Raw genomic sequence first — 13,918 nt, forward strand, 5'->3', positions numbered from 1 at the left:
TTAGCGACTAAACCACCACCAAATAAGAGGTTTAGAGACAGATCAGTTTCCAGGCAATTAGGGGCCTGTGTTCTAGCAACACTGGATAAGAGCATATAAACTGTGAGACAGACAGACCTTAGTTCTACTGCTGTTATGTGTGTGCCATTAAATACAACGGCCTCCGCCAATCAACAAGGCTCCTCTGTTGCGCACACCTGGCTCAGGACGGCCCACATCCTTTACATCCAGGATTCACGTTCTTCCCTCTTCTGACTCCACCAAACTGCTTCAAGGAACCTCAGGCAGGGCGTCTGCACTGCATCCTCTTAGCGCTGATCCTCACCATCTTTTGACCCCCTCCCCTGCCCCTCTGGAAGGGGAAAGTCATCATGAACTCTTCCTCAATCCAAGCCACTCTGAGTTCTTTTCTAGTTGATGCAGCAAAGGCACACATTTCTAAGTGTGAAATAATCTAGATGGTATGAGCCTTCCTGTGTGTGCCAGTTACTGTAACAGAACATCTAAGAAAATGGGGCGAAACTTCTGAAAATCCCTGTCTTGTCACAGCTCTCTTGGACCTGTAAGAACAGCACATCTGACAATGGCTTAGGTCTCCGACGGCAAACAGAACATCACAGCCGACAGCACCGGGGAAGAGGTAAGGCTGCTGGGCTGCTGGCTGGGGAGTTGCTTTGAGAACATTTGTGTCTGAAAGGATGGCCCACCGGTGCCTCTCCGGCTACTGTCAAGAAATCCTGCAATGAAGGATATTTTCAAAGCACCCACCTTGTTGAGGACATCTCGCTGGCAGCCAAGATAGAGATTGGGCAGAATTCGGGTTGGCCCGATGTTGGCAACAGGTAAGCAAGGCTGAGAGATGCAGGTGGGGACTAGGGTGGACTTTCCTTCACAGAGGCCAGGGAAACAGCGGGAGAACTCGGCAAACCCACCTAAGGATAGACATGGTAAAGTTACGCTGGGCACAGAGATGAAAATCAGCCTTCTGGTAACCAGTCAAATAAAGCTGTCTGAAAAGAAAAAGCAAATCCCACAAATGCAAGTGGATCCTGCCGTACACGGATCCCTGGCTACAGCTGCTTGCTCTGGGGTACAGGCCTGCAACAGCCCTGGCTTGCAGGGCCTTGAAAGGCGCCCAGGCCCTGAAAGTCCCCCGTCCTTTTCTGTGCAACTTAAAGAGGATGGAAAGTAAGCAGCACATAACCAAACAGAAGTAAAATGGGGCTATAACAAATCCTCAATGGAGACCAGGTGTTATTTCTTCAAAACACAGTGGATCAACTTAAGTTTCTTTCAGAATGAACTTTTTAAAATCTTCCTACTATATAAATTTTTAATTTCAAAGATACCACATACACCCTTTACTCTTACAAATATTCTCTATATCGAGGGTTTCATAATTACTCGTTGATTCCAGGGTCTCCTGTTCCTTTGCTGGGCACTCATTATAAACAAGGGCCGACAGACCCTAACTGCTCAGGGTACAAACGGAGGCCCTGGGGCAAGATTCCTGGACTCCGAAGAATTCAGTTTTTTCTAGTCCTGTCCTTATAATGACCCACTCCATGACCTTTATTAGGTCACAATCTTGCTACTGTTAATGACGAGAAACCCATTGGCTAAGACGCTCACCTTCTCTGGGAAGAGAAAAGATGAATAAGGTCTTCACTGGTTTTTCCAATCTAAATATTCCTTGTGATGCAAATCCGAACCCAGGAACTGAATACATTTTGATACATTTTCAGATAAATCCCTCCCTATCCAGCCCTCACTATGTACAAACTCAGGAACCAAAGAGACTCAGAATATGTGAATGTCTGTGTGTGTATATTTAAAAATTTTTATTTTGTACAGGAGTATAGCAGATTAACAATGTTGTGATAATTTCAGGTAGCCAGCAAAGGCACTCAGCCATATGTACACACGTATATATTCTCCCCCAAACTCCCCTCCCATCCTGGCTGCCACATGACATTGAGCAGTGTTCCCTGTGCTATACAGTAGGTCCTTGTTGGTGATGCATTTTAAATATAGCAGTGTGTCCATTTTTAATACTATTAAATTAAAAAACAATTCACTTGTTGAGAAGATAGAGCAGTCCCACTCTTACCTCTTTAATCAAGCCTTAAAAGGGACCTGAAAATCTCATTAAATATTTACCTCCATCTCCTTGAGCTACATTCTACACACCTTTCCCTCCCTTCTGGATACATATGAAACACACCCTCATCCGCTGCACCAGTGCAGGGAGCTGACACCCGCACCTGCAGAAGGAGAGTATCACCTTTTTTATCCCCTGTGTTGTTCAGGGCAGTGTCAGCAGGACCCTCTGGACACCCGTGTGCATCATCTGTGCTTAGCGTGGCATGCACAGTGCAGCCAGCTGGATGGCAGCAAGTTAGTGACAATAACCAGTCCACTTGCAAAATGTAAGTGTCCATCCCGAGCCTCCAACCCAGGGGTCTGGACTGTTTTTACTCATAAGCAGTTTGCTTGTAAAGTTCTTATGGGAACATGGGAGACAGAGTAGGAGGTTCCATTACAGAAACCCCACTTCCTTTGTGGAATCAACGGGGTCCTCAGCGTCTGCACCTGCTCAGAGGATTTCATGTCTTGCCCTTTCCAAATATCTTTCCAGCCACACAAAACTCAATGTCAACTGTACATGCTGTTCTCTCACCACCACCAGCCTATCCCGGGCATGTACACACACAGGGCATACAAACCAGACACATACACGCACAGGGCATACAAACCACACACACACACAGGGCATACAAACCAGACACATACACACACAGGGCATACAAACCAGACACATACACACACAGGGCATACAAACCACACACAGGGCATACAAACCACACACACACACACACAAACAGCATACAAACCACACATACACACAGGGCATACAAACCACACACACAGGGCATACGAACTATACATACACATAAGAGCATACAAACCACACACAGGACATACAAACCACACACACACACAAACAGAATACAAACCCCACATACACACAAGAGCATACAAACCACATACAGGGCATACAAACCACACACACAGGCCATACAAACTACACATACACACAAGAGCATACAAACCACAAACATACAAGGCATACAAACCACACACACACACACAGTGTACAAACCACATACACACACAGGGCATACAAACCACACACACACACACACACACACACACACACAGTGTACAAACCACATACACACACAGGGCATACAAACCACACACACACACACACAGGGCATACAAACCACACACACACACACACACACACAGGGCATACAAACCACACACACACAGGGCATACAAACCACACACACAGGGCATTCAAACCACACACACACACACACAGGGCATATAAACCACACATATATACACATAGGGCATACAAACCACACACACACATGACTGAACATCAGAGGGAAGAAGAACACAGGCCCCTGTACTGAGTTCACATCCTGGCTTCACCACGTCCTAGTTGTCAGGTTTGCACAAGTGAATGACGCCCTCTGGCTGTTAGTTTTCCTGTTCCTAAACTGGGAGCAGTGATCAGACCCCCTCACAGAGCTGTCAGAGGACGGAGAGGATGGGGCCAGTCGGGATGCCTGAGAGCTTGTGCCTGCAGAGGAAGCCCCGCAGGGCACAGGCATCAGACATCCAGTTCCCAGCCCCGTCCGTGGCCTTCCCCTATCGCTAGTCTGCAGCTATACCCCAGCAGGATTCACCTGAAACAGAACGGAAGCAGCAGCGCCTCGAGGGCTGCATCTCCCAGAGTGGGCTCTGGAGCAATGACCTCCTACAGGAAGCTGGCAGACGGGACACTGGGACATGAAACGCTACACGTCGTTTCTCCTGGGAGACTCACAGCTCACATACTAAAAGCTCTCTGAGGAGCCTGAAAACCTCTAAGGAAACTGGTTTACTTTGGGTCCCAAGCTTATTTGACCATGGAATTTCCCCTCCCATTTTCCCCCTAATACCTTTTAATAGCTGGTGGAACTCACACTTAAGGAAACATCAAGATAAGGCCGTTGCAACCACTGAAATAGAGTAAATTGTCGGAATTTCCACGCTTAAAGTATAACCCACCAGCTATCTCAAAAAGGGATCAGTTAATACAGGCATTTCCTGGTGGCTAAGATGGCAAAGAATCTGCTTGCAATGCTGGAGACCCAGGTTCCACCTCCAGGTCCGGAAGATCCCCTGGAGGAGAGAATGACTACCCATTCCAGTATTCCTGCCTGGAGAATCTCATGGACAGGGGAGCCTGGTGGGCTACAGTCCATAGGGTCACAAAGAGTTGGACATGACTTGAGCAACTAACATGTCCACTTTTTTCCCTTTAATACAAGCATATGTATATGCCTGTCATGATTCAGAATTTATAATTTTGCTTCTATTAATGTTTTGTCCTTTTCAGTCTCTTAATGGCATAATACAATCATTTAAGGTGAGTTTTTTTCCCCTCAAGTAATTCTTATAAAAACAAACATTAAAGAATCTGAACATTCTTGGCCTATCTTACGCGTGCTTACCCAACACAGCAACTGACAGCCGCAATTCTGATTACAATTTAATTGAATGGGTTTAAATTTTAATTTCCAGTAACTTTTGTGGTTCCGGTGTTTCTCTAAGAAACTGCTGTCATATTTTTTTTTCCTATTCTGGCTTCAAAACAGTTCAGGGGTTGGTCTCTCTCATTTAAATCCAACAAAACGGGAGTCTAGGAAATGTTCTCAGAAAACAGAGAAACTGGACCATCCAAGGAATTCCATTTTAAACTTATAAGTCATCATATTTACAAATAAGTCAAGTCATCCTACAGTTACTGAACATGTACTATGTGACAAGCATTGCTCTAAGCACTTTACAAGTTTTGTTTGATCGTTACAACACCTTGAAGGAGGTGCCTGGGTTGTTCCCATTTCAGAGATAAGGAAACTGAGGTTCAGAAAGGCACAGACTGATAACCAACAGGGCTGGGATGTGAGCCCTGGCAGCCCAGCTTCAGACTGTACTCTCAATGGGTACATTAGACCACATTTCTAAAATGCCACGGAATTACGTGCCATGTTGCCTAGAATGCGGGCAACGTGTCTGCTGACATCTCTGGGGTCCTGCCCTCATTTTAGCCTTATTCCACTAGGCTGGAAATGGCCATGGCCTCTCCCCAACAGACAGAAGAGCCTTGCTTCCCCCTAAGCCACATGGTTCAGAAGCGTTGATGAGGCAGAGAAAAGAGAAGGAGACCTGACCAGAGACACAAGAACTCTGTAAGCTAGAGTCACATGTGTCCAGTAACAAAACAGGATGGACTAGGGGCTCACGGCTGGCTCACGATCGCAGTCTGTGAACTGGTGGTGAGGTTGTGGCTGCGTCTTGGTGACTTTCAGCCCATTCCCTCCATCAAACTGTGTTCAGAGGGGACAGAGTCGCCAACAATCGTAAAGTGAGAGCTGGCCAGCCTGGGCTGTTCCAAGTCCAGCTCTATCATTCACGCTATCCTAAATCACTTCTAACTTCAGTGGGTCTAAAAAAGTAAAATGTGAGTATGGCGCTAGAAAACTCTAATACAGAAAATAGAAAGAAAACAAACCACTATTTAGCATCAAAACAACCCCCCAGAGCCAAACAAAACAGCAATAACACGTGGTAAAACACATCATAAGGCAAACAGAACCACCCCCCCTTTTTTAAACAAATGTTTACAACTAATCTCTAGCAGCACAAACCCAAACAGCCTTAAAATACTTAACAAATTTCATTGAAATCAGTGCTCAGTCTGGCTTGAAATGTCCCAAACCAGGACTCCTGGTCACTTCCACAGGAATCTACCTTGGCAAAGAGTGCATTTCCCCTGATCTTTATCTCTGACAATGTTCCACTCTGCTGACATCCACCTTTATTGACAGTTTTTTCCATTCGCTGACCTTTCATTCATCGCTGGACTCCAGTGACCCTGGCTTCATTTCATTAATTAATCACAGATGAGACACCTCCTGATCTACCCAAACCCTCGAGAAACTATCTGTGGCTTCATCAGCAACTCAGTTTTGAAATATGTCTAAAATGTCCCTCTTCCTCTATTAACTAGATCCACACAAGGAGAATAGTACAATTCATCTACGTGAACCTTCTGTGACAAGGGGATGACAGACACAGAATAGAGAGACGTCCCGGCCCTCGCTCCTGGCTCTGTGGTCCCCGGATCCCAAGTTAGAGTCTATTACGACAAGAAGGCACGGTGTTGGCTCAGGATCCCTTTGTTTACTGTAAGAGCAGCACTGGAAAGCTGTCACGCTCTTGAAAACAGTTTTAGAATAATTTTTAAAGTTGTCAAAGATTTGAGTCAACCGTCCAATCTGGCCAAATTTCTCCCATCTTTGGATTTTATGCTGCTTATCGTCTAGGAATGGAGAAAACAGTCAGACAACCCATATGTTCTTCCCTAAGACAGACCTGAATCTCGGAACATTGCACCCACTAGGGCCTCTTGTGCTAGGAATGCTTGTTTTTAAGAGGAAGGAAGACACATATGCAGACACCCTGGCCTGTAATGGCGATAGGGAGACCAGCAGACAGACATACAGACATCACTGGCCTCTACAGCTCTGGATAGACAGCCAAAGAGACTGCAATGTTAAAAATCCACATTCTGTCTGATGTCCACTGATTCACCAGAGAATGCATGTTTATAAATAAAAACATACATATCACTTTGGAAAGAGAAAACATTTGGTACAGCTTAAAGGCATTCATGATTTGTATGTTGCTTTCTTCTCGCTCAGCCAAGAAAACGCTTCTTAAAAACACCTCCTTCATAATTCCAACCATAAATATAATCTTCTGTAAGAGCCAATGTTAACTACCATCCCATTTTCATAGGGAGAAAAACTGCCAAGTAAAAGAAAATATACATAAAGAAACACCACTAAACAATTCTAACTGGTCATCTTTCTCTTCCTTCTGACCCTGGCAGTTATAAACCACAGCGGTGTTTCTTAAAAGTATATTTCCATAATCAACAAAAGTAGCACTGTACTACAGATAAGTGATGTTAATTTTCAGATTCAAGTTCTAAAAATGTATCCCTATCCTTGAAGTCAAACCAGAGATAAACATCAACTCCATGATTCTGAAGACATTTCACTGCAGGAAGAAATAGAAGGCTGCTCACTTATGCTTCAGTTCAAACAGGCAGCAGGTCTAAGAGCTTTATCAGCTGTGTATGCACTAAGTCACTCCAGTTGTGTCTGACTCCTTGAGACCCCGTGGACTATTGCCCACCAGGCTCCTCTGTCCGTGGGCTTCTCCAGGCAAGAATACTGGAGTGGGTTGCCATGCCCTCCTACAAGGGATCTTCCTGACCCAGGGATCGAACCTGTATCTCCTGCAGCTCCTGCACTGCAGGCAGATTCTTAACCTTCTGACAGCTGCCCAACTGTGAAGCGGGATTCAAGGCAACCCCTTCCCACACTGGGGATAGAGTCCATGGCTATGTACAGAAATCTGTTTACACAAAACTCCACGTCATGAAACACATTCTTCTAAAAATTCACATGCAAATTTAACTTCCACTCATTAAATCATTTTCACAGTTTACATAGTCTCATAGTTTTTCAATATAGTTTTCATGTAGTTCAATCCTTCTGTAAAACAAAGTCCCCTTTTCTGTGACATAAATATGACCCATTCATCTACTTATTCTAGAATGTATGTGAAGGACTGAAATGGAGCATTCCTGTTTCTGTATAGAACAGCTCTTTCCATACTGAAAGTAAAATCTGGGCTTTGCTACTGCACAAAGGAGACAACCCTAATATCAAACACTGAAACGTTGAGATGTGTATCTTGGAAGTACTGGGTTGGCCAAAACGTTTGTTCAGGCTTTTCTGTACACTGTCATGGAAAAACCCAAATGACGTTTTTGGCCGACCCAGCACGTTAACTGCTCTTAAGAATAATTACTTTGCACTTTTAGTCTGAAGTGTCTGATTCAGCCAACTTTATTCTCTAACCATTTAAAAATATTCAAGCATGGTCACAATTCTTCTGGGGTCTGCAGACAGTATATATGGAGAGTTGAAACTGCTGCTGCTGCTAAGTCGCTTCAGTCGTGTCTGACTCTGCGACCCCAGAGATGGCAGCCCACCAGGCTCCCCTGTCCCTGGGATTCTCCAGCCAAGAACACTGGAGTGGGTTGCCATTTCCTTCTCCAATGCATGAAAGTGAAAAGTGAAAGTTAAGTCGCTCAGTCACATCTGACTCCTAGCGACCCCATGGACTGCAGCCTACCAGGCTCCTCCGTCCATGGGATTTTCCAGGCAAGAGTACTGGAGTGGGGTGCCACTGCCTTCTCCGAAAAAGAAGAAACGCAATGTAATTATACACCTGCAAAGAAAGCAAGCAAAAATATGTAACTGTGGGAATACCCTGGTGGTCCAGTAGTTAGGACTCTGGGCTTCCACTGGAGAGGGCATGGGTTTGATCCCTGGTTAGGGAACTAAGCTGCGTGAGCAAAAAAAAACAAAAGTAACTGTACTTTTCCAGTGTTTTCCAGTGTACAAAGGTTGGTGTAGGGAAGCCCAGCCACACAGGAGGGCAGAGAGCCCAGCACACTTTTCTTAGCAGCATCAGCAGCAACTATGTCCTACCTAGTTAACTGTCTGCTGAGCAGCACAGAAGAGAAAAAAAAATCCCAAATGACGTGGAGCATTTGGGATTCATTTTAAACTCTTATTCCACCCCTCCACTCCCTCGAGAGGAAGGGGCAGACATGCATTTCTGTGAAGACCCTCCCTCCAGGAAGCCTGAGAAGAAGCCTCCATCTCATGAAACCTGCCCCATAAATGACACTTCCAACAAGCTCCCTCTGTACAAAGCCACCAATCACCTGGCACGGCAGGGATGGGACATTCCAGCGAAGTTTTGGATTAACATCGTTACCCAACACAATAAACGAATTAAAGTTTTTCAAAATACTAGCATAAAAAAAATCACTAAATACTAAAAGAATGTAACTTATCAGAGTTCTTTGACTCATAATTTCTAAATTTTACATTCCTCAAGATAGTGTTATCTAGATCGATTCAACTGGCAAAATCCTGAAGTGTTGTTTAGTAAAAGAGTTCTCAGAAGATGCTGACTGACATTTTTTTTTAACTCTTTTACTGATGTTTTTAAAGTTATTATTTATTTTTTGGCCATGCAAAGCAGCATGTGGTATCTTAGTTTCCAGACCAGGGCTTGAACCTGCACCCTCTGTATTGGATGCGCAGAATCTTAATCACTGGACCACCAGGGAAGTCCCTGGGCTTTCAAATTGGTAATACGTAATGATGCCCAGCAGAGAAGGCAATGGCACCCCACTCCAGTACTCCTGCCTGGAAAATCCCATGGACGGAGGAGCCTGGTAGGCTGCACTCCATGGGGTCACTGAGGGTCGGACATGACTGAGCGACTTAACTTTCACTTTTCACTTTCATGCATTGGAGAAGGAAATGGCAACCCACTCCAGTGTTCTTGCCTGGAGAATCCCAGGGACGGGGGATCCTGGTGGGCTGCCGTCTATGGGGTCACACAGAGTCGGACACGACTGAAGTGACTTAGCAGCAGCAGCAGCGATGCCCAGAGACTCTTTCTCTTAAAACACACACACACAGAGCTAGACAGGCTCTTAATAAATCCCTTCACACAAAGGTTGTTCTGAAGAGTATGGTGAGAACAACCAATCAAAAGGAACTATAGCCAGAACTCACCCTTGGCTGAGTGAAGGCAGTGAGCACTGTAAGCAGGAGAGAGGGTCAAAGAGGCCACCCGCTGGGTCCTCCGGTGACTTGAGGACACAGCTGAGCGAACAGCAGCCAGGGGCTTCCTGAGGAGGCAGGATGTAGGCCTCTGAGGTGGTTCAGGAGACCACCTTTGCTCTGGTGGTGGTGGTGGTTTAGTCACTCAGCTGTGTCTGACTCTCTGCGAACCCATGGACTGTAGCCTGCCAGGTTCCTGTCCCTGGGATTCTCCAGGCCAGAATACTGGAGTGGGTTGCTATTTCCTTCTCCAGGGGATTTTCTCGACCCAGGGATCGACTCTGGGTCTCCTGCATTGCAGACGGATTCCTTACCAAATGGGCCATGCTCTAGTTCACCTGAAGTCAAGACTTTCAAGGTTGCATTTGGGAACTTGAGGGCCCAAATTCCAATCTAACATTTTCAACCCTCTTTTGGGCATTTGCACTTGAAAGACTTATTGACATTTAAAAAATAAATTCCAAGCCAATATCTCGTTCTCTTTCACTCCCTATCCCTGTACCTGTCGGCCCCGTTCTTCCAGTCGCCTTAGCAGCATCCTCCTGGCATGGCAACACTCGAATTTGCCTTTGCGACGTCTGTCTGTCTGTCTGTCCCTGCCTCCCCTTCTCCCCCACCACACCCCTGTCCATGAGCTCTGAGCTGCATCACTGGATAAACTCAGGAACACTTCTCTTTGATCCGCCTGTCCTTTCCCCAACTGGCTTCCACTCTGTCGCCCAATTAAGCTCCTAAGATAGTTTTAATGTAACCTGTGCTCCCAAATGCCCATAGAATACAACCCAAAATTCCTGGTTAGGCACTCAAGCTCCTTCATCCTCTGACCCCACTCTACTGTCCACCTTCACTGTCCCTACTCCGCCCACCACATCACAGGTCCACTCGTCTTCCTCCTGTTTTCGCAACACACCTGTGTGGTCTCATCCCCAACCTCTGGCTATTCAGTCCTTATGAACCAGAGGCAAGCATGGATCACAGCTCTTCTCCAGCTGCATATGCCATGGTTTTCTTACCATGACCAATAGAATATACATTTTACCTTCTCATCACCCACATTCACTCACCACCAAAACAAGTTTCATGATACAATCCTCTCTTACCATGGAGCTGCTCTCTAGTTTCAATTCTAGTACTCTATTGCGTTCTTAAAATTCTGCTGTATTAAAAAACAAACAAACAATCTTCCCTGACCAGTGTATCTAAATATGGTCTGGCCAACTTAGAACTTCTATAAAATACACAGCCACAGTACTACCCTGACAAACCGGGGGTTACAGCCCCATGCTTCCACCTCAGGGAGCACAGGTTCCATCCCTGATCAGGGATCTAAGACCCCACAAGCCGTGCAGAGTGACCAAAAATACACATATACATTGTTTGTTGTTGTTTAGTCGCTCAGTCATATCCCACTCCTTCGCGATCCCATGGACTGTAGCCCACCAGGCTCCTCTATCCATGGGATTCTCCAGGCAAAAATATTGGAGTGGGTGGCCATGCCTTCCTCCAGGGAATTCCTGACCTAAGAATTAAACTCGCTCTTCTGCTTGGCAGGCAGATTTGTTACCACTGGGAAGCACATACATACATATATATATGAATGTATATACAGCCATCACACGGCAGTATTTTCCACTGACCTGGTCACTGTGAATTCTCATTCCGTGTTTGTGGTGACCTATCTCTCCATCTATAACATGCTGTGAACTGTGTGTAAGAACTGTGTCTCACGCTTGTTTGCAATCATCTCCGCATTTAGCATAGTGCTTAGCATGTAACTAAATGTTTACTGAATCCTTTCTTGTTACAATGAATAGCTGTTGATGGACATAAATCTTGTGTATGCTTGGTGTTCAAAAGATTTCCTGATTCCACTCAGTGCTGAGAGCTCTGTGGGCCTGGGTGGGAGCCAGAACCTCTTCCTACTCCTCCTCCGAGGCCCCAGAGGACCCTCAGGGTGAGTGAGGCAGCTGAGAACAAGCAGAACATTTCTCTGATGTTAAAAAAAACAGAAGGGCGACCTGGTAAATGCTGCCTGCCTCATCCAGAATCCCCGGTGAGTCCTCAGGTGCTTCTGTCGTGTCTAGGGAACTTCCCCCAAGAGACAGGCTCAGGCCTCCAGACCCCGGGCTGACCTCCAGGGATCAGGGGACCAGGGGCTACAGCCCTCAGGAGATGAGCTGGACTAACGACAGACTGACCCGGCTGAAGACGAAGTGGCTGCTGTCTGTGCCCAGGGTGACCACCAGCAGGCAGGGCCTCCTGAGACCCCTCACCCCCATTAGGAGACAATGCTCTGAGTCAACGGGAAAAGTAGTCTGGTCTCCAGAGAAGGGCTCCTCGGAGCCCAGATGGCCTTTCCCCCGTGAAGCTCAGGCTTCTAACCCACACCCACCCTGAACAGCCCTCCCGTGCGCCCGCTTTGCTATGTCCACCCTAGCAGCTGGCCTCCTCTAGGGCTAAGTGTGCCGCCTCCCCAAGGACGTGGTGGAGCATCGGGGAAGGAAGGGGGCCCCGACTGTCACCAGACAACACCAGAGGCATCTGGTGGCATCTGCACGTGGTTGAGAGACGTGCCCTGAACGCCTGCCAGGAGCTGGACTCGGGACTGGGTTGACGGGACCCTGGTGACCATGACAGGGGCCATCTCTGGAATGGACACTTTAGCGGGACAAACTTCAGCCAAACAATTAGATGAGCAATTAGCTGACTACGGTGTGTGGCCAGAGGAGTGTGTGTGACGGAGGACACGCACCTCTATCTGGGGACCAGGGGAGGTTGGAGGGCTGCCGTGAGTCAAGTGCGAGATTGACCCAGATGTGGGGGAGAGGGGGACACATGAGGGCAGAGGAGGGCGCCTCAGGGCTGCAGGGCTAGGGCACCTGAGACCAAAGAGCTACAATACACACACAGAGCAACCTGAGGACGGACAAGGGCCTGCGACGAAGGTGTGAAGGCGGGCAGAAGCTGCCACAGCAGGGCCTCGGAGTCAGGGAAAGATTATGGAATTTACCCCCCAAGTGCTGATGCGTATTAAAGCAGGGGGTGATAAAACCAGGGTACATTAAAAATATAAAAGAGAGACGTGAGTAATGGGGTGGGGAGAGTGTGGACAGGGTGTGTGAGCAGTGAGGAGGTCCCTGGGCAGGTCTGGAGGGCTGGTGTTGGCTGGAGTTGGTAGCAGAAGCACAGAGCAAAGAGGCCAGAAGAAAGCTCTGGTGGCCGAGAGGTAACAGGTGTCACCGAGTCTCCAAGGCATCCCAGGCCACCCCAGCCTGACTGTATTTCCACTCAATTCCCCTTCCTCCCCGTCACAAAAAGTCTATTCTGTCTCCTCACTACTCCTAAAACCAATGTTCACTCATAATATCTGTAATCACGTTTCCCTTCCTTTCAGTTAGTCCACCGAGGACCGTCCCCCCACCCCCAAATCTTACTCATCTTTCAAGGTCTGATCAAAATTCCACCACTGTCACCAACTCTTCCTCAAGCCTGGCAGACAACACCCAGTCACGTCCTTCACCACCTGGCGCGCTGTCAACCGTACCTCTGTTTCATCCACTTCAAATGTGGGACTCCAAATTAACTCTGTGTTCTTAGGTGCAGGGGTGAGCCGGGTGCTTTCCCAGTACCCTGTCCCCCGGGCGGAAGCCCTCGGACACTCAGAGGCCAGCTGAATGGATAGGACATAAATGACATGATCGGGTCAGAGGAAGACTGATGTCACCACGGGGCCTCTGGGTGGCTTGTGCATGGTGTCACGGTGAAGAACCATCTCTAGCATGGTCTGCAGTCCAGCTGTTGAACAGAAGCAGTCTCGGGCAAGACGTCTGAGGTCCGGGTCACTTAGTGAGTGACACAGCTGTCTTGTTACCATAGCGGCAGGTAGCAACCGGAGAAAACGGGATCCAGTCTGGATAATCGCATGCAAACTGAGAAGCGGAGCCAGCAAATACATGGCAACCAGGGAGAAACGGCACCGAGTTTTAGTCTGTTTTCAGTGGCTCTTGGTCACTGCGGCTTTTTAAACGTGAGAAGAGCCAATTCCTGACTAACTGCGGTACTTTGACTTGAACCCA

General features: G+C 47.2%; 1 protein-coding gene across 2 annotated transcripts in view; it reads right to left on the reverse strand.

Moving 5' to 3' along the window:
- Positions 1-13,918, reverse strand: part of DUSP16 (dual specificity phosphatase 16) — a 93,623-nt gene that overhangs the window by 31,611 nt on the left and 48,094 nt on the right. For both annotated transcript variants that reach the window (XM_027541373.1, XM_027541372.1), the window contains exon 5: positions 769-932. In XM_027541373.1, coding sequence (XP_027397174.1) covers positions 769-932 — 164 coding nt within the window. The remainder of the gene's footprint in view (positions 1-768; positions 933-13,918) is intronic.

Source organism: Bos indicus x Bos taurus, chromosome 5 (genome assembly GCF_003369695.1).
Source record: "Bos indicus x Bos taurus breed Angus x Brahman F1 hybrid chromosome 5, Bos_hybrid_MaternalHap_v2.0, whole genome shotgun sequence".
NCBI lineage: Eukaryota > Metazoa > Chordata > Mammalia > Artiodactyla > Bovidae > Bos > Bos indicus x Bos taurus.